The 22,527-nt window shown below is 40.1% G+C and overlaps 1 protein-coding gene across 1 annotated transcript in view; it reads left to right on the forward strand.

Annotated features, from left to right (window-relative positions):
- The window catches only part of LOC102423824 (ATP-binding cassette sub-family A member 3-like), a 372,708-nt gene that overhangs the window by 176,575 nt on the left and 173,606 nt on the right, over positions 1-22,527 (forward strand). The window contains 1 exon segment of the mRNA XM_014466690.2: positions 1,021-1,167. Within this exon segment, the coding sequence (XP_014322176.1) occupies positions 1,021-1,167 (147 nt within the window).

Here is a 22,527-nt window from a genome sequence, read left to right on the forward strand (position 1 = left end):
CCCTGATCAGCCCTGCTCTGGGTAACAGGGAGGGTGGCGCCGCAAACCTTCCCCATCGACCCTGCCTTGAGTGTGACAGGGGGCGGTTGCCCCAACCCCCCAATCGCCCTACCCTGAGCGTGACTGATGGTGGCATCGCAACCTCCCAATCTGCCCTGCTCTGTGCATGACAAGGGGGCGGCGCCCCAACTCCCCAATCAGCCCTGCTCTGAGCCCGACCAGGGGCTGCACCTAGGGATTGGGCCTGCCCTCTGCCACCCAGGAGCAGGCCTAAGCCAGCAGGTCGTTATCTCCCGTGGGGTCCCAGACTGCAAGAGGGCACAGGCCGGGCTGAGGGACCCCCCCCCCCCCGAGTGCACAAATTTTTGTGCACTGGGGCCTCTAGTTTAATATAAAATGTCCAGAATGCTACTATTGAGAAACCCAGAGTTTGTAGACACACTCTCCTAGTGTGGTCAATTTGCCAACACTAGCACCTCTTTCTAAGGTGTCTCCTACATTGCAAAAGAAAACCCATGAACTGCATTCCCAGAAATTGCCTTTTCTGTTTTCTTATTAGTTAGAATTTTCCAATTAGAGGAACCAACAGATGAGTTTAGATTCATCTAAGTGAGCTCTTAGGAACCACAGGATTTCTAATTTCAGACTGAAATATTAGAAGTTTCCAAGAGACACTTTAGTAAAGTTTTCAAACATGTTCTGTGAAGGACTGGATAAATATTTTAGAGTCTTAATATCGTTGAATAAGCCCATAAATACTATATTACACTCTTTATAGATAGAATATAAAGAGGTCTTCATTTTTATTAGCAAATATGGATAGATATACATATCCCTGTGCCTTTATACTTACTTTGACTAATATACAAACTCAGTGCGCCTGCAAATATTGTTTCTTGTTCAAAATATCATTATATATGATTATATAATGTTGATTGTTCTAAGAATAGAGGATATGAGCATTTGTCTTTCACAAATGAAAAATAACAGGTATCAAGTTATTTTTCTTTTATTTCATAGGAATTTGGTGCCAAAGTAGCAGTAAACAACATGTCTTTGAATTTATATAAGGGGCAGATCACTGTTCTTCTTGGAGAAAATGGGGCAGGAAAAACTGTCACCTTGTCTATTCTCACAGGTATGTAATCAGCTCTGTCCAGAGCAGAAGTCAGGTTTCTTTTAAGACTGTAAATCAATCAATAACTTGTGATGTTGAGTATGTCATTTCAGCTTTAGTGTTCTTACAGTTTCAATTATTTACAGCCAAGATGCTTCATTTGATGTAAAACATTTTATTCATTTATTCAATGATAAATTTTATATATAATTATTTTTTAGGAATTTACAATGCAGAGATGATTGCAAGGCTATTACACTCAATTTTATACTCTGATGGAAATACAGACAAAAAAAAACTTGAAACTAACACCATAAGTAAGATGATAGATATTATATGTAGGATACCATTCACCCAATAGAATAGTGATGAGGAATAGGGAAGTGACATCAATCTGAGGCAAATACAACATATAAAAAGCTATGAAGGAAAAGAAAGAAGAATATTATAGGTATAAGCAAAGACCAGGAGGCTCAATAGCAGAGGTCATCTATACAACTAGATCAGATAAAAAAGAAATTTAATGGCAAAAGTTGGATGAATAATCAAAAGGTCAAATCACATCTGGAAGATGGCTGCTGATGGGACAGTAGGCTGTAAGATAGTGTGTGAGTGAGAGAGCAAAAGGAGAGTATGTGGACATGTGGTGAGTGTCTGTATTTGTGAGTGAGGGACAGCTATATTCCATAGGACTGTTGGGGACTGGTCGACCAGGCTCCCCTGGCCGGGCAGCCTCTACTGCTGAAATCTCTGCCAGAGCGGCCAGCTCTGCCGCAGAGACTGCACCATCTTGAAGGCGAGAGCGCTGTGATCAGAAGCCCAGCCTTACCTTCAACCGGGGAGACCTTGGATACCTCCCAGGACCCTAACAACCACAATGCCCAGGGACCAGCTGCCTCAGCTGTGAACCCACAAACACCGAGACTCCAGCCTCCCCAACCATGGGCGCCTAAAAAGTTTGTGCAGGGGAAGACAAAGCGGCGACAAATACGCGGACGGGCACTGCACCTTCTCACAGTGCAGATAGAAGGAGCAGCTGAATTGAATAACATCCACCTGGAATTGATGAATTAAACACAGCTGGTGATGCAACCCGTGGACAGAAAGGTCAGAGATCGATCACCTAGAGCAGTGGTTCTCAACCGTGGCTGCACATTAGAATCACCTGGGAATCTTTTTAAAATCCTGATCTCTGGGCCTCATCCTCCGGAAATTCTGTTTCTTTGTTATGGGGTGGGGCCACAACATTAGTAACAAAGAAACAGAATTTCTGGACGATGAGGCCCAGAACTCAGGATTTTAAAAAGATTCCCAGGTGATGCTAATGTGCAGCCAAGGTTGAGAACCACTGACCTAGAGAGAGGTGAGATCTGGGATCCAGGCTGGAGGGAGAAACATGCACAGTGGAATCTAGAGTCTCAGAGGAAGACTGCGCTCCACCAAACCCGTGGTCCTTGGGTCAGTGTAGCCCTCTAAAGTGGAAGGGGGTCCACAGGGCTGCTGGCAGGAGCAGGCTCTAGATATAAGCCCACAGCCTAGAGATTCTGTGTCGAGAAAGGAAGCCTGAGGTTCTATACCGGCTGCACAGTGCCAGGAGAAAAAGACACGAGTTGACGCAGTTCCCTTTGTCTTTCTTTTTTTTTTCTTTTCTTTTTTCTTTTCTTTTTTTACCTCCTTGCTTTTGCTTGCTAAGTCCAGTACAGAGGATCTTCCAATTAAAAACACTCACCAAAATTGCAGGGGAAAGCTGTTTTTGTGGAAACTGGGGATCAGAATAAGGAGAATCAAGCAGGAAACCAGCTCTGGGACAGTCCATTCCTTCAACCCAGTATTAAGTGTGGCAGGGAAAGAAGAGTCTAAACCAGGGGTGGGCAAACTTTTTGACTCGAGGGCCACAATGGGTTCTTAAACTGGACCGGAGGCCGGAACAAAAGCATGGATGGAGTGTTTGTGTGAACTAATATAAATTCAAAGTAAACATCATTACATAAAAGGGTACGGTCTTTTTTTTTTTTTAGTTTTATTCATTTGAAACGGGCCGAATCCGGCCCGAAGGCTGTAGTTTGCCCACGGCTGGTCTAAACACTGCATACAGGGGCCATTTAGTCCTGGATATTAATACAGAAATGCTGCCACCCAGGGGTTGTGTCAGAAATTGACTCTTGTGTAAATACAACTGAAGGCAGGGAGAAACAAAGTGAGCAAAGAGATCCCACCTGCTTGAAAACAAGGTTGTGGATTATGACACAGAGGAGCAGTGGATCGCAGGGAACTTCAACACTGTGCTGACTATCTGACAGGAAACAGATGTGCCAAACAGAGCAGTAGAGGAAGTGACCAACCTTCACTACTTCACTTTTTTATTTCTTATATTTTACTTAAGAAACTAAATTTTTTCTCACTTGATTTTACTTTTTTATTATTATACTAAAGGCCCGGTGCACAAAAATTTGTGCACTTGGGGGGCGGGGGGAGGGGGGTCCACCTGCCCGGCCTGTGCCCTCTCGCAGTCTGGGACCCCTCGGGAGATAACGACCTGCTGGCTTAGGCCTGCTCCTGGGTGGCAGAGGGCAGGCCCAATCCCTAGGTGCAGCCCCTGGTCAGGCTCAGAGCAGGGCCGATTGGGGAGTTGGGGCGCCGCCCCCTGTCATGCACAGAGCAGGGCGGATCGGGATGTTGCGATGCCACCCTCAGTCACGCTCAGGGTAGGGCCGATTGGGGGGTTGGGGCACCGCCCCCTGTCACACTCAAGGCAGGGTCGATGGGGAGGTTGCGGCGCCACCCCCTGTCATGCACAGAGCAGGGCCGATCAGGGGGTTGGGGCGCTGCTGCCTGTCACTCACAGAGCAGGGCCCATCAGGGGGGTTGGGGCTCCGTACCCTGTCACACACAGAGCAGGGTCAATCAGGGGGCTGGGGAACTCCCCCCTGTCACGCACAGAGCAGGGCCGATCAGGGGGTTGAGGAGCTCCCCCCTGTCACACACAGAGCAGGGCGGATCAGGGGGTTGGTGCACTGCACCCTGTCAAACACAGAGCCGCAGGGCAATCAGGGGATTGGGGAGCTCCCCCCTATCAGGCACAGAGCAGGGCTGATCAGGGGGTTGGGGCGCCGCCACTGTCACACTCAGGGCAGGGCCAATGGGGAGGTTATGGCTCTACCCTGTCACACACAGAGCAAGGCCCGTGGAGGGGGGTTGGGGCGCCACCCTCTATCACCCACAGAGCAGGGTGGATCAGGGGGTTGAGGCGCCGCCACTGTCACACTCTGGGCAGGGCCGATGGAGAGGTTATGGCTCTACTCTGTCACACACAGAGCAGGGCCCGTGGGGGGGGGGGGGGTTGGGGCGCCGCACCCCTGTTCACACACAGAGCAGGGGCCGATCCAGGGGGGGGGATTGGGGCGCTGCACCCTGTCAAACACAGAGCCGCAGACCGTCAGGGGATTGGGGAGCTCCCCCCCTATCAGGCACAGAGCAGGAGCTGATCAGAGGGTTGAGGTGCCTTCCCCTGTCACAAACAGAGCAGGGAGATAGGGAGGTTGTGGCCTCGCCCCCTGTCACACACAGAGCCGCAGGGCGATCAGGGGATTTGGGCGCTGCCCCCTGTCATGCTGATCCCGGTGCCGGGAGCCTCGCTGCTCCGCTGATCCCGGTGCTGGGAGGCATATTATCCTTTTACTATATAGGATAGAGGCCTGGTGCACGGGTTGGGGCTGGCTGGTTTGCCCTGAAGGGTGTCCTGGATCAGGGTGGGGGTCCCCACTGGGGTGCCTGGCCAGTCTGGGTGAGTGGCTGAGGGCTGTTTTCCGGCTGGCATTTGACTAAAAGCTCCCAACCGCTCCTTGTTTTCTTTTTTTTTTTTATTCTGGGCCAGCTTTAGCTCTGAGGCCTCGCTGCTGAAAACATCGATACAATGTTGCGGTCTGGGGCTGACTGACAGCCGGTTTCTGGGGTTTTTTTAGCTTCTTATTTGCAACATAGTATATAGTTGCTTAGAGTTGCAACTCAGATGCCGGCAAGTGAGTCGGGGAATGTTGGAGTCCTCTGTTACTACAGCAAGCAAGCCTCATGTTCGCTTCCAGCTGCCTGGCTGCTGGCCGCCATCTTGGCTGACAGTTAATTTGCATATACTCACTGATTAGCCAATGAAAAGGGTAGCGGTCATACGCTAATTACCATGTTTCTCTTTTATTAGTGTAGATATTTAGTTTTAATTATTATTACTATTATTTTACCTTTTTTAAATTTTTAGTTTAGTTTAGTTTCTTTTTGGATTAGTGTTCTACATTCTATTTTTATTTTACCATTATTTTACTCTATCTCAATTTTTCCTTTATGCCAACACTCTTCCTCACTTTTCCTCTTTTTCATCCGTTTCTCTTGCCCTGTTCATGCTTTAGTTTTTTTCTATCCTTTTTTTATCCCCTATTAAAAATTGATCTTACTCATATATCTAATTTCCTCTCCCCTGCTCCAAGTCCATGCATACTTCTCTCTTATTTTTCTTCCCTATCCAAAATTTTTTTCTTCCATTTTCTTCTTTTTCTTTCTTTCTGTTTTGTTGTTTCTTATTTGATTGTTTGTTACTGTGTTTTTTTTTCTGTTTTTCCTCTCCTTGTTTGTCCTCGTCTTCTACTAATAGCTTAATTAATTCCAATTACCAACTCAAGACTATCTACTCTCTATTCTCATTTTCCAATCAATAATAGATGAATACATAGATAGATTAAAGATAGATTAAAGAAAGGGGAAAATTATATATATTATAAAATTTTGTTTTTTTATTTTTCTTCTCTTTCTACTTCCTCTATACTGAATTGTGGCTATTTCCCCATTCATTCAATTCCTTGACCTTACCTTCTGGAAATAAGCTCTACCTCCTCAGATTCTGGGTGTTTGTTGCTTTGGTGTTTGTTGTTTACATTTTTTGGATTAGTTGTTTGTTGTTTGCATTCATCTCTGGGTTGTTTGTTCTTTGCATTTATTGGATTAGTTGTTGTTTTTGGAGTTTTATCCCCATCTACATATATTTTCCCCCGTATTTTTTCTCTTTCCTCTCTTACATTTTTTCTTTTTCTCAATATCATTTTTTCACCCTTTTCTCTCCCCTAATTCTCTTTTCTCTGGTGGTCATCTTTATTTGGGGTTATTGGTATTATGAATATGTTTGTATTTGGTGCCCTGGGTGTTGTGTCTTTTCGTGTTGTATTTTGTGCCTTTAAGGCAAGGCAGGAGAGAGAGAGCTACATAACCAGACATCCAGAGAGGAGTGATCATGGGGAGACAAAAAAACAGCCTGCACGTGAAAAAAAAGGAGGAATCACTGGAAAAGGAAGTAAATGAAATGGAGGCAACCAATATGTCAGAGAAAGAATTGAGAGCAATGGTCATAAGTACACTAAAAAGGATGGAAGACAAATTCAACAATATGTGTAAGAATTAAGAGGAAATGAAGAACCAAGAAGAAATGTAAAATGACATCACTGCAATAAAGAACACAATAGAAAGCATCAATAGTAGACTAGAAGAATCAGAGACTGCATCAACGAGCCACAAAACAAGGTAGAAAAAATACCCAAGAAGAGTACAACTGGAACAAAAACTTAAAAAATAAAGAGGAAAGCCTAATGAAATTTTGGGACAACACGAAATGAAACAACATCCACATAATAGTGATGCTAGAAGGAGAAGAAACTGAACAAGGAATAGAAAACCTGTTTGAAGAAATAATGACAGAAAATTTCTCTGATATTGGCAAGAAAAAACTCACACAAGTCCAAGAAGCTCACAGAGTCCAAGCAATATGAACCCAAAAAGAACGACACCAAGACACATTATAATTAAATTGGCAAAAACCAACGACAAAGTAAAAATCTTAAAGGCTGCCAGAGAGAGACAGAAAGTTACCTACAAGGGATCTTCTATCAGATTATCAACTGATTTCTCAACAGAAACACATCAGACCAGAAGGAAATGGAATGAAATATACACAGTCATGCAAAGAAAGGCTCTGAATTTAAGAATACTATACCCAGCAAGGCTATCAATCAAAGCGGAGAGTGAAATCAGGAGCTTGACAGACAAAAAAGGACTAAGGGAGTTTATTACCACCAAACCAGCAATGCAAGAAATGCTAAACAGTATGCTATAAAAAGAAATAGGAAGGGAAGAAGGAACACCGGCATAAAGAATAAAAATGGCAACAAACAAATACCTAGTAATAATAACTTTAAATGTAAATAGATTAAATGCCCCAATCAAAAGACATAGGATAGCTGAATGGATAAGAAAACATGACCCATATATCTGCTGTCTACAGGAGACCAACCTCAGAATAAAGGACTCACATAGACTGATGGTGAAGCGATGGGAAAAGGTTGTTCAGATAAATGGAAATGAAAAAAAAGCTGGGGTAGCAATACTTATATTGGACTAAATAGACCTCAAAGTGAAGGCCATAACAAGAGATAAGGAAGGCCACTTCATAATACTAAAGGGATCGATACAACAAGAGGATATAACCCTGATAAACATATATGCACCCAATTCAGGAGCACCCAAATACATAAAAAACCTCCTGGAAAATAACAAGGGAGAGGTCAACAACAACACAATCATAGTAGGGGACTTAAACACACCACTGACATCACTGTATAAATCCTCTAGAAAAAAAAAATCAGCCAACAAACAGCAATCCTAAATGACTCACTAGATCAGATAGACTTAATTGACATCTTCAGAACATTTCACCCCAAAGCCAGGGAATATACATTCTTCTCAAGTGCACATGGGACATTTTCAAAAATAGACCACATATTGGGTCACAAGCAAAGTCTCCCCCAAATCAAGAAGATTGAAATCATACCAAGCATCTTCTCAGACCACAATGGCATAATATTAGAAATAAACTACAATAAAAACAATCCAAAAAACTCAAACACTTGGAAGCTGAGTAGCATGCTACTAAATAATGATTGGGTTATTAATGAGATCAAAGAAGAAATTAAAAACATCCTGGAAACTAATGACAATAACAGCACAACAATCCAAAATCTATGGGACACAATGGAAGCAGTCCTGAGAGGGAAGTTTATAGCACTACAGGCCTACCTCAAAAAACAAGAAAAAATGATAGTAAATCATTTAACTCTACAACTCAAAGAATTAGAAAGAGAGCAACAAGAAAAGCCCAGAGTGAGCAGAAGGAAGGAGATAAAGATCAGAGCAGAAATAAATGAAATAGAGACAAAAAAAACAATACAAAAGATCAATGAAACCAAGAGCTGGTTCTTTGAAAAGATAAACAAGATTGATGAGCCTCTATCCAGGCTCACCAAGAAGCAAAGAGAGAGGACCCAAATAAACAAAATTAGACATGAAAGAGGCAAAATAACAACAGACCCCTCAGAAATTCAAAGAATTGTTAAAAAATACTATGAACTACTCTACTCTAAAAACTATACAAACTGGAGGAAATGGACATATTCCTAGAAAAATACAATATTCCAAAACTCAATCCAGAAGATTCTAAAAATCTCAATAGGCCAATAACTATGGAAGAAATTGAAGCAGTCATCAAAAAGCTCCCAGCAAACAAAAGCCTGGGGCCAGAAGGCTTCACAGGGGAGTTTTACCAAACATTCAAGGAAGAACTAAAACATATCCTCCTCAGACTACTCCAAAAAATCCAAGAGGAAGGAACACTTCCCAGCTCATTCTATGAAGCCAGCATCACCCTAATACCAAAACCAGATAGAGACAACACAATGAAAGAGAATTACAGGCCAATATCCCTCATGAACATAGATGCCAAAATACTCAACAAAATTCTAGCAAATCGGATCCAGCAATACATCAGAAAGATCATACACCATGACCAAGTAGGATTTATCCCGGGGATCCAAGGATGGTACAATATCCGCAAGTCAATAAACATGATATATCACATAAACAAATTGAAAGATAAAAATCACATAGTTATATCAATTGATGCAGAAAACCCATTTGACAAAATTCAACACCCTTTCTTGATAAAAACTCTCATCAAGGTAGGAATAGAAGGATCATACCTCAACATAATAAAAGCCATATATGACAAACCCACAGCCAACATCATAATCAATGGGCAAAAACTAAAATCATTTCCCCTAAGAACAGGAACAAGACAGGGATGCCCCCTCTCACCACTCCTGTTCAACATAGTACTGGAAGTACTAGCCGTTGCAAACAGACAAGAAGAAGAAATAAAAGACATCCAAATTGGAAAAGAAGAAGTAAAACTGTCCTTATTTGCAGATGACATGATACTGTACATAGAAAAGACTCCATCAAAAAATTATTAGACTTAATAGATGAAATCGCAATGTAGCAGGATACAAAACTAATGCCAAGAAATCTAAGGCATTTCTTTACACCAATAGTGAACTTACTAAAAAGGAGAGTAAAAAAACAATCCCATTTACCATCGCACCAAAAAAATTAAGATACCTAGGAATAAACTTAACCAAGGAGGTAAAAGACTTATATGCGAAAAACTACAGGACACTGAAAAAAGAGATAGAGGAAGACATAAACAGATGAAAGAACATACTGTGTTCATGGATTGGTAGAATCAACATCATCAAAATGTCCATACTTCCCAAAGCAATCTATAGATTCAATGCAATCCCCATTAAATTACCAACGGCATATTTCACAGATCTGGAACGAACGTTTCAAAATTCATCTGGAATAAAAAAAGACCTGGAATAGCTGCAGCAATCCTGAGAAAGAAGAACAAAGTAGGTGGGATCTCAATACCAGATATCAAGCTGTATTACAAAGCCACTGTTCTTAAAACAGCTTGGTACTGGCACAAGAACAGACATATAGGTCAATGGAATAGAATAGAGAACCCAGAAATCTACCCAAACCACTATGCCCAATTAATATTCAACAAAGGAGACAAGAGGATACAATGGAGTCAAGACAGTCTCTTCAATAAATGGTGTTGGGAAAATTTGACAGATACATGCAAAAAGATGAAACTAGACCACCAACTCACACCATACACAAAAATAAACTCAAAATGGATAAAAGACTTAAACGTAAGACGGGAAACCATAAAAATACTAGAGGAATCCACAGGCAGCGAATTCGCAAACATATGCCGAAGGAATTTCTTCTCTGATACTGCTCCTAGGGCAATGGAAACTAAAGAGAAAATAAACAAATGGGACTACATCAAAATAAAAAGCTTTTGCACAGCAAAGGAAACCATCAACAAAACAACAAGAAAGCCCACTGCATGGGAGAACATATTTGCCAATGATATTACTGATAAAAGTTTAATCTCCAACATTTACAGGGAACTCATGCAACTTAACAAAAGGAAGATAAACAATCCAATCAAAAAATGAGCAATGGACCTAAATAGACACTTTTCAAAACAGGCCATACAGAAGGCCGAAAGACATATGAAAACATGTTCAAAGTCACTAATTATACAAGAGATGCAAATCAGAACGACAATTCGATATCATCTCATACCTGTCAGAATGGCTATCATCAACAAATCAACAAACAACAAGTGTTGGAGAGGATGTGGAGAAAAAGGAACCCTTCTGCACTGCTGGTGGGAATGCAGACTGTTGCAGCCACTGTGAAGAACAGTATGGAGTTTCCTCAAAAAACTAAAAATGGAACTCCCATTTGACCCAGTGATCCCACTTCTAGGAATATATCCCAAGTAGCCAGAAACACCAATCAGAAAGGAAATATGCACCCCTATGTTCATAGCAGCACAATTCACCATAGCTAAAATTTGGAAACAGCCTAAGTGCCCATCAGCAGATGAGTGGATTAAAAAACTGTGGGACATCTACACAATGGAATACTACGCTGCGGTAAAAAAGAAGGAATTCTTGCCATTTGCAACAGCATGGATAGAACTGGAGAGCATTATGCTAAGTGAAATAAGCCAGTCAGAGAAAGATAAATACCACATGATCTCACTCATTTGTGGAATATAGAGAACAACATAGACTGATGAACAGGGACAGAACCAAAGACAGAGAAACAGCAATCAGACTATCAATCCCCAAAGGGAAAGTAGGGGAGGGTGGGGGTAAGGGGAAAAGATCAACCAAAGGACTTGTATGCATGCATATAAGCCAAACCAATGGACACGGACAACAGGGGGATGAGAGTATGGGGGGGGGAGGTTGGGGGTTAATTGGGGGATGAGGACACATTTGTAATACCTTAACCAATAAAGAAATTTAAAAAAATAAAATAAAATAAAAATTAAAAAATTCTGGAGGATATCAAGGGAGAGATTGACAGCAATACAGTCATAGTAGGGGACTTTAATGCCCCACTAATACCACTGGGTAAATCCTCTAAACAAAAAATCAGCAAAGAAACATCAATCCTAAATGACTCACTAGATTAGATGGAATTAATTGACATCTTCAGAACATTTCACCCCAAAGCTACAGAATATACATTCTTTTCAAGTGCACATGGGTCATTTTCAAAGATATACCCCATATTGGAACACAGGCAAAGTCTCTTCAAATTCAAGAAGATAGAAATCATATCAAGCATCTTCTCAGATCACAATGGCATAAAATTAGAAATCTACAATAAAAACAATAGAAAAAATCAAACACCTGGAGGCTAAATAGCATGATATTAAACAATAAGTGGGTTATCAAAGAGATCAAAGAAGAAATAAAAAGCATCATGGCAACAAATGACAATGAAAACACAACAATCCAAAATCTATGGGACACAGTGAAAGCAGTCTTGAGAGGGAAATTCATAACTCTACAGGCCTACCTCAAAAAACAAGAAAAAAAATAATAAATTATCTAACCCTACAACTCAAAGAGTTAGAAAGAGAGCAACAAGAAAAGCCCAAAATAAGCAGAAGGAAGGAAATAATAAAGAGTGGGAATAAATGACATAGAGACCAAAAAATAATAATAATAATAATAATAATAATAAAAAGATTAACAAAACCAAGAGCTGGTTCTTTGAAAGGATAAACAAGATTGATGAACCTCTAGCCAGGTTCACCAAGAAGCAAAGAGAAAGGACCCAAATAAACAAAATGAGAAATGAAAGAGGTGAAGAAACAACCGATCCTACAGAAATACAAATAATTATGAAAAAATACTATGAAAAACTCTATTCCAACAAACTGGACAACCTAGATGAAATGGACATATTCTTAGAAAAATACAAGCTCCCAAAACTCAATCAGGAAGAATAAAAATTTAAAGCAGCAATCAAAAATCTTCCAGCAAACAAAAGCCCTGGCTGGACTGGTTGGCTTTACAGGGTGTTCTACCAAGCATTCAAAGAAGAACTAAAACCTATCCTCCTCAGACTATTCCCAAAAATTCAAGAGGAAGGCACACTTCCAAGCCCTTTCTATGAAGCCAGCATTACCCTAATCCCAAAATCAGATAAAGACACCACAAAAAAAGAGAACCACAGACCAATATCCTTGATGAACATAGATGCTAAAATTCTCAATAAAATTCTAGCCAATCAGTTTCAGCATTACATTAGAAAGATCATACACCATGAGCAAGTGGGAATCATTCTGGGGATTCAAGGATGGTACAATATCTGCATATAAATAATTGTGATACAGCACATAAACAAATTGAGAGACAAAAATCACAATCATATCAATCGATGCAGAAAAAGCATTTGAAAAAATCCAACACCCTTTTTTGATAAAAACTCTCAGCAAAGTGGGAATAGATGGGTCATACATCAACATGATAAGAGCCTTATATGACAAACCTACAACCAACATCATACTCAATTGGCAAAAACTAAACTCATTTCCCTTAAGAACAGGAACAAGAAAGGGATGCCCACTTTCACCACTCCTATTCAATATAGTACTGGAAGTGCTAGCCACAGCAATCAGACAAGAAGAAGTAAAAGGCATCCAAATTGGAAAAGAAGACATAAAACTGTCCTTATTCACAGATGACATGTTACTATACATAGCAAACCCCAAAGACTCCATCAGAAAACTGCTAGACCTAATAAATGAATTTGTCAATATAGCAGGATACAAAATTAACACCCAGAAATCTATGTCCTTTTCATACACCAATAATGAACTCACAGAAAGAGAAACTAAAAAAAATTAAAAAGAAAATTTAAAAAATCCCATTTACCATCGCACCAAAAAAAATTAAGATACCTAGGAATAAATAACAAAGGAGGTAAAAGACCTGTACTAAGAAAACCATAGGACATTGAAAAAAAAGAGATAGAAGAAGACATAAACAAATGAAAGAATATACCATGTTCATGGATTGGTAGAGTCAACATCATTAATATGTCCATACTAACCAAAGCAATCTACAGATTCAATGCAATCCCTATTAAAATACCAACAGCATATTTCAAAGACCTGGAACAAACTCTTCAAAAATTCATCTGGAATAAAAAAAAGAACCTGAATAGCCACAACAATCCCGAGAAAGAAGAACAAAGTTGGAAGGATCACAATACCAGATATCAAGCTATCTTACCAAGCCACAGTTCTCAAAACTGCCTGGTACTGGCGCAAAAACAGACATATAGACCAATGGAACAGAACAGAGAACCCAGAAATCGACCCAAGCCATTATGCTCAATTAATATTTGACAAAGAAGGTGAGAGCATACAATAGAGTCAAGACAGTCTCTTCAATAAATGGTGCTGGGAAATTTGGTCAGATACATGCAAAAAAATGAAACTAGATCACCAATTTACACCATACACAAAAACAAACTCAAAATGGCTGAAGGACTTAAGTGTAAGATGGGAAACCATAGAAATCCTACAAGACTCCATAAGCAGCAAAATAGCAGAAATATGTCATAACAATATCTTTACTGACACAGCTCCTAGGGCAATGGAAACCAAGGAGAAAATAAACAAATGGGACTGACTACATCAAAATTGAAAGCTTCTGCAGAGCAAAAGAAACCATCAACAAAACAACAAGAAAGCCCACTGCATGGGAGAACATATTTGCCAATGCTATTTCAGATAAGGGTTTAATCTCCAAAATTTATAGGGAACTCTTACAACTTAACAAAAGGAAGATAAACAGTCCAATAAAAAAATGGGCAAAGAACCTAAATAGACACTTTTCAAAAGTGGACATACAGAAGGCCAAGAGACATATGAAAACATGCAAAAAGTCACTAATCATCTGAGAGATGCAACTCAAAACAGCAATGAGGTACCATCTCACACCTGACAGAATGGCTATCATCAACAAATCAACAAACAACAAGAGCTGGAGAGGATGTAGAGAAAAAGGAACCCTCGTGCACTGCTGGTGGAAATGCACACTGGTACAGCCACTGTGGAAGACAGTATGGAGTTTCCTCAAAAATTTAAAAATGGAACTTCCATTTGAACCAGTAATCCCACTTCTAGGAATATATCCCAAGAAGCCAGAAACACCAATCAGAAAGGACATATGCACCCCTATGTTCATATCAGCACAATTTACAATAGCTAAGATTTGGAAACAGCCTGAATGCCCATCAGCAGATGAATGGATTAGAAAACTGTGGTACATCTACACAGTGGAATACTACACCGCTATAAAAAAGAAGGAACTTTTACCATTTGCAACAGCATGGATTGAACTGGAGAGCATCATGCTAAGCGAAATAAGCCAGTTGGAGAAAGATAAACATCACATGATCTCACTCATATGTGGGATATAATGATCAACATAATCTGATGAACAAGAATAGATCCGGAGACAAATGGCAGGGGGTGTGTAGAGAGCAACCAAAGGACTTTTATGCATGCATATTACCATAACCAATGGACACAGACACTGGGGCGGTGGTGGCTTGCCCGGGGTGGAAATGGTTGAGGGGAGAGGGGCGTCAATTGGGGAAAAAGCAGACTTATGTAAAACTTTAGACAATAAGAAAAAAGAAAGAAAAAAGGTCAAATCACAAACGTCTTTAGGGAAGCCATGCTATGAAGCTTAGAATTTATGAGAGCAATGAGAAGCTGTAAAGAATATTTTATGTAGGTTTATACTTTAGAAACATTGCATTCACCAGAAAGGAAGAATGGATAAAGAATACTAGGGACCATTAGGGTAGGGAATCTCATGTTGTGTGTAAAGTTAGTGTAATTCCTAGGGGCTGGAGCTGGGCTGAACCTAGTAGTTGAGGTAAAATAGTTTCTTTTTTTATACAAAAGTAATGGCAAAACTAAGTCAAGAGGGGGAAGACAATACCCATATTATCTATTTTATGTATTTGAATCCCTCTAAATCTTAGTTAAAACCCTTCTTTAAAAAAATGACTTCTTATTTAACATCATAATGTTATGATTTAATTATCATTACTTTCATGACAACATATGAAAAAAATATAGTTGATAAGCTTTATAAAAGTTATCTTGGAACACATTCCATGCTTTATATCAGAACACATATTATGTACTTCCTTATCTGCCTGTGCTCATGCCCTTTCTCTCATTGGGAATGCCTAAATCAACTCTGCACCTATTGAAATCTTATTTATACACCAAGATATAGCTCAAAAGCAACCATCTGAGAAAAACAGCAGAGGAGATAGTTCCAAGTTCCAGTCCCTTCACAGACAAAACTAATAAATTAGCACAAAAAGATTTAAAATGGCAGTGGATGCTACACAGACACGCTCCCAGGACCAAATTGGAATTACAGTAGGTCCTCGGGTTACATCGCAGATCCATTCCTATGGCGCAATGTAATGCAGTTTTCGCCGTAAGTCAGAACCCACCTACATAAGCACCTGTGTCACTCACATAGAGCACATATACAGCAGTAATGAAGTGAAACAGTTAAACAAATTTAAAAGAAAGATAACAATTCCTGACCTTTATTTGTGGTAAATAAATAATAAAAAACATAAAGCACATATGCACATACGTTGAAATGACGGAACTTTTATTTATAAATAAATGGGAGATGGCAACGTAACCACGAAACGACATATGTCGAGTCCGACGTAACCTGAGGACTGACTGTATAACTAATATTAAAAAAACAAACAAACAAAAAAATCACCATCCTAAATAATCAACTGAAGACTGGTTAAAGAGAACCCTGAAATCTGAACAGCACCTCCAGCCAAAAGCCCTTTCAGAAACAGTCTTTTCAGTGACTAGGGTTGACAGCTGGTCAGCAGGCAGAGACAGGAGAAGGAAGAGTCCAAGGAACCTTGGGACATCTGCTGACCCATCCCTGGGCCCAAGAGTGAAGCTTGGCCCCTCCCACATGCAGCCAAGCCCTATGGAGAGAGATACAAAGTATGGATCATTTGAAGTTTCAAACAGGTTACTGAGGGCCAAAGGTGGACAGCTTCTAACAGTGGCTGGCAACAGAGTACCTCCCAGGAGGCCAAGAAACAGCAAAAAAAAAGATCATCCTCAGTCAATGTAAGAGCAGGATCTAAAGGGAACTCCCAGGATGCACTAAACTCTGCTGAGATGAATGCTACTTCACTTAAAAAAAAAAAAACTTTTTAAATTTTTTTATCCTTTATTGCTTTTTTATTTTTATCTCTCTTATTTTTCTCATTTTCCTCTTTCCTTTCCTTACTGTATTTTTTCTTTCTCCTTTCTGTTTTCCTTTTCTTTCTGTCTTTCTTCTCTTTTTCCTTTTTATTATGTTTTCCTTCCTCTTTTATACTATTTTTCTATTCCTGTTCTTGATTCTTATTTTTCCTCTTCATTCTTTCATATTCCTTTTTCTTCCCCTCTCCTTCTTTTCTATTTTTTATTATTCTTATCTTTTCTCTTTCCCAATTCTCCTTTTTATCATGGTTGTTTTTGTATGTTTTTGTTTCGTTTCTTGTTTTGTTGTGTTTTGTTTTCTTCTGTCAGCACCTGCACAGTAGCTCACATGACATGGTTAGCTGATCTCAGTTAGCCAGCCTGAGAGGAGATTCCACCCATGAACAGAACAACATTAAAACCCAATTACAACAGGAGAACCCAAATAACCCACACAATGAACATTCCTAGAGCATCCAGCTCAGGAAATCAAAGAGACTGTACAGTGGGTAACAGAGAACACTTCATACATAAGGCCACCACATGAAGACTGGGAGGCACAGCACTTCTATCTAACACAGTGGTTCTCAACCTTCCTAATGCCACAACCCTTTAATACAGTTCCTCATGTTGTGGTGACCCCCAACCATAAAATTATTTTCGTTGCTACTTCATAACTGTAATTTTGCTACTGTTATGAATTGTAATGTAAATATCTGATATGCAGGATGTATTTTCATTGGTACAAATTGAACATAATTAAAGCATAGTGATTAATCACAAAAACAATACGTAATTATATATGTGTTTTCCGATGGTCTTAGGCGACCCCTGTGAAAGGGTCGTTCGACCCCTAAAGGGGTCATGACCCACAGGTTGAGAACCGCTGATCTAATACATCAAAATAAACACAAAGGAACAGAAAAAAATACAAAGAAACAACCTCCATATGAAAGAAAAGGAGGAAACTTTTTTTGTTGTTATGGGGTGGGGCCACAACATTAGTAACAAAGAAACAGAATTTCTGGAGGATGAGGCCCAGAAATAAAGATTTTAGAAAGATTCCCAGGTGATTCTAATGTGCAGCCAAGGTTGAGAACCATTGGTTTAAGGGATCTTTGGGACAATATGAAGTATAACAACATCTGCATCATGGGGATACCAGAAGGAGAAGAAAGTGAACAAGGAATAGAGAACCTGTTTAAAGGAATAATGATAAAGAGAACTTTTCTAAGCTGGTGAAGGAAAAAGTCACACAAGTTCAGGAAGCACAGAGAGTTCCAATCAAGATGAACCCAAAGGGACTCACTCTAAGACACATCAATTAAAATGACAAATGTGAAAGAATCTTAAAGGCAGAAAGAGAGAAAGTTACCTACAAAGGAGTTCCCATTAGAATGTCAGCTGACTTCTCAAGAGGAACACTTCAGGCCACAATGAATTGGCTTGAAGTATTCAAAGTAGTGAAAAGCAAGGGCATAAATCCAAGAGTACTCTATCCAGCCCAGCTATCATTTAAAATTAATGTGAAATAATGAGCTTCCCAGAAAAATAAAAAGGCTAAAGGATTAGTACATTACCACCAAACCAGCATTGCAAGAAAAAAATTGAAAATGGAACTACCATTTTCACTTCTGTGTAATTACCTGAAGGAAATGAAATACTTGAAGAAAAAAAAAACCTTAATAATTATAATATCAAAGCAATAAAGTAGAGAATATCAAGAAAATATTGGGAGAAAAAGGAGAAAAAAAAGAAAAATATTGTAAGCCAGCCAAGTGAAGTTTGTCTGGGCAACTTATGATGTCTGAAGCTCACTATTTGTTTGCTGATTACAGTACTCCTAGGCAGTACTTTTGTGTCAGCCAATGTCAGGTGCTGTCCAAGTTGACTCTTGGTGTTCTTTTGTAGCTGGCTGGTCTGAGGCTCTCTGCAGACCCCCTCAACCTGTCAGCTACTCCGCCTCCCCACTGCAGTTGCCTGGTCTTTCTCCAGTGTCTCCCAAAGAGAGCATTTCGGGTGGAGGCAGCCTAGAGTAATTAAGGCTAGTGGGCCCCTTACTTAGAGATTTCACTGTCAGGTACTCACTGAGGGGAAATGAATCTCTTCTTCAAAGCCAACTCCTCAGTCTACATATCCTCCAACTCTATTCACCCTAAAATGGGCTGATGCAGGTTCAGATTGGATACAGCCTGCTGCCTTCTCTGTATGGGCAGTTTCAGCTGGCTAGGCTCACTGGGATTGATCAAAAGAGTCTCTGGTGAACAGGTTGCCTGCCCAGCCACCAGGAGGGGGTCAGCATTTCCTCCTGTTCCCAAATAGTAGTCCCCAAGAGTCTTACTCTTGGAATGTCCTTTTCTGAGCTGTTCTCCCAGAGAGCTGATCCAGCACCTTCCTGTTGGGAGATCCTCCTAGCCTCAGGAGCCTAGGTAGACATGCTCCACCCCTCCTTTCCCAGTTCTGGTCGGCTGAACTCACGGGGTGCTTGGGTCAGACTCTCCATAATACGACACAAAGCCCATCTCTTGCTGGTCTGTCTCCCCAATATAAGCCTTCACGGTGGACGCTGTGGGGTGCTGTCCAAAAATCAACAACATAGAAAACAAACAAGCAGAAGGGCTGCTTTGTGAGGACCCTGCACCATTGCTCCTCTAGTTCAGGTACTAGGGATTACAAAGTCAGCCCCACGCGGCTCCCGCACAGCTGATCTTAGTAAAGCTCCACTTGTGATCTAAACTCTCTTTAGTGCAGATAAAAAATCCCCACTCTGCCCTGCTGGCAGCTCCAGTCTCTTTCTATGGCCGTCTCTCACACTTTAGCTGTTTTCTGGAGCTCTGCACAATGCCTTTCAGGAAAGCAAGAGGGTCCCTTTAGGTCACTGCTGGGTGCGACCCACAAGCCCCTTTCTATTCTGGAGCCACACACCATGGCACAGCCTTTCCAGCACTCAGAACTTGGGGTAGATCTCTCCTGCCTGGGCTGCTGACTTAGGCGCATTCTTTCACTGGGAAAGTACTATAAACCACCTCCCAGGCAGACTGTTCCCATGGGTCCCTCTGCCTGGTGCTGCACTGGCTCTCCTTCCCATCTCTACTGCTCAGGGTTTGAGATTCCTGCATGTAGATGCCAGTCCACAGTCCCAAATGGAGGGAGCTTTGCAGCCACTTTCCCTCAGGCCTCTCAGCTGAGCACCAGCTCCAGGGGCCTCCCCCTTTGTGTGACTGCCCCACACTTACAAGTCTCCACACTGTTTCTTCAGTGCTCCTTAGACAAAAATATGTCCAGTTAACTATACTTCTCTTGTTTTTTTCAAGCTAACTGCACAGTATTTTAGCTGTAAATCCAGTCCATGGTGGGGAGAAAGGGCACTCGGCTGCTTCTGATAGAGCAGCCATCTTTGCTTCCCCCTCTGTTTCTTCTTGATTCATTGTTGGGAAAATATGTTTCTAGGAATGCATTCATCTTCCCAGATTGTCCAATTGATAGCATATAGTTGTTCATAATATTTTCTTGTAATCTTTTGTATTTTGTGGTGTCACTTCTCTTTTATTTCTGGTTTTAGTTATTCGTGTTCTCTTTTTCTTGATGAATCTGGTTAAAGGTTTACCAGTTTTGTTTATTTCTTCAAACAACCAGTTCTTGGTTTTATTGGTCTTTCATATTATTTTTTAGATTCCTTTTAGTTGATTTCTTCTTGGATTTTTTTCTATTTCCTTTCTTCTACTCATTTTAGGCTTTGTGTGTTTTTCTTTTCTAGTTCCTGTAAGTGTAAGGTTTTATTGTTTATCTGAGTTTTTCTTGGTTTTTGAAGTAAGTCTGTATTGCTATGAATTTCTTTTATGTGGCTGCTTTTGCTATGTCCCATCAATTTTGGTGGTTGTGTTCACATTTTCATTTGTCTCAAGTTATCTTTTCATTTCTTCTTTGATTTCATTGTTAACCTATTCACTATTTAGCAAAATGTTACTTAGCACCCAGGTGATTGTTGTTCAGTTTCTCCTTGTCATTGATTTATAGTTTCATACCACTGTGGTGTGAGAAGATGCTTCATGTGATTTCGGGTTTTTTTAAAGGTTATTGACATTTGTTCGATAGTTTAACATGTGGTCTATCCTGTCAAATGATCCATGCGTACTTCAAAAGAATGTATTCTGCTGCTCTGAGTGAAATGCTTTAAAAATATCAATTAGCCCAACCAGTGTGGCTCAAGAGATTGCTGGTTCAATTCCCAGTCAGGGCACATGCCCGGGTTGTGGGCTTAATCCCCAGTAGAGGGTGTGCAGGAGGCAGCAGATCAATGGTATTTCTCTCTTGTCTATGTTTCTATCTACCCCTCTCTCTTCCTCTCTCTCTCTAAAAATAAATAAAAATATATATAACATCAATTAAACTATTCTGGTCCAATGGGTTGATTTTTTTTTATTGCTTAAAGTATTACAAAGGGTATTACATATGTGTCCTTTTTTTTTCCCCGCCCTTGATAATCCCCTGGCCTCCCCTACCCCCCAGTGTCTTATGTCCATTGGTTATGCTTATATGCATGCATACAAGTCCTTCCGTTGATCTCTTACCCCCTCCCTCCTGCCCCCCAACCCTCTCCGGCCTACCCGCTACAGTTTGACAATCTGTTTGAGGCAGCTCTGCCTCTGTATCTATTATTGACTTTTTGTCTGGGAGATACATCCATTGATGTCACTGGGATATTAACTTCCCTCATTATGGTTGTTTTACTATTGATCTGTCCCTTTATGTTCATCAATAATTGCTTTATGTATTTAAGTGCTCACATGTTGGGTGCATAAATTTTCACAAGGGTTATATACTCTTGTTGGATTATCTCTTTATCATCTTTATGTTGTTTTTCTTTGTTTCAGATTATAGCCTTTGTTTTAAAGTCTATGTTGTCTAATGTACGTTATCCCAGCTTTTTTGTTTGTTTCTATTTCCATGAAATATCATTTTCCATCTCTCTGTTTTCATTCTGTATTTATCTTTTTATCTGAAATGGGTCTCTTGCATACAGCATTATGTATGGGTCTTGTTATTTTATCCATATAGTTATCCTATGTCTTTTGATTATAGCTTTTAGTCAATTTATGTTTATTTTTTCCATCACCATTGATTCCCTCTATGCCCTCTTTCACCTCCACCCACCATCTCACAGTTATTGTTAATAGGTATGTCATTATTTTTATTTTATTATTTATATTTATGTTCTTTTTTCTTCTTTTTCATAAAGCTAACCCACTAATATTCATTGTAACACTTTTAGTGGTGATAAATTTCTTTAGCTTTTTCTTGTCTGGAAACCTCTTTATCTCACCTTCGAATTTAAATTATGGCCTTGTTAGTTAGAGGAGTCTTGGTTATAGGTCCTTGCTTTTCATCACTTTTTGGTTAGAGGAGTCTTGGTTATAGATCCCTGCTTTTCATCACTTTGAATATTTTGTGTCAATCCCTTTTGGCCTAAAAAAGTTTCTATTGATATATCAGCTGACAATCCTATGGGAGCTTCCTTATAGGTAAATAACTGCTTTCTTTTATGATTCTGTCTTTGTCTTTAACTTTTGCCTTTTTAATTATGATGTGTCTTGGTGTGAGCCTCTTTGAATTAATCATGTTTGGGACACTCTCTGCTTCCCAGATTGTATGTCTATTTTCTCTGCCAGTAATGGATATTTTTAGTCATATTCCTTTAAATAGATTCTAAATGCTTTGCTCTCTCTCTTTTCCTTCTGGTACCCTATGATGCAAATGTTAGATTGGATGTTGTTCCAGAAGTCCCTTAAACTATCCTCATTTTTTGAATACTTTTTTTTTCTGTTCAGATTCGGTG

This window comes from Myotis lucifugus, unplaced genomic scaffold, assembly GCF_000147115.1.
Source record: "Myotis lucifugus unplaced genomic scaffold, Myoluc2.0 scaffold_352, whole genome shotgun sequence".
Classification (NCBI taxonomy): Eukaryota; Metazoa; Chordata; class Mammalia; order Chiroptera; family Vespertilionidae; genus Myotis; species Myotis lucifugus.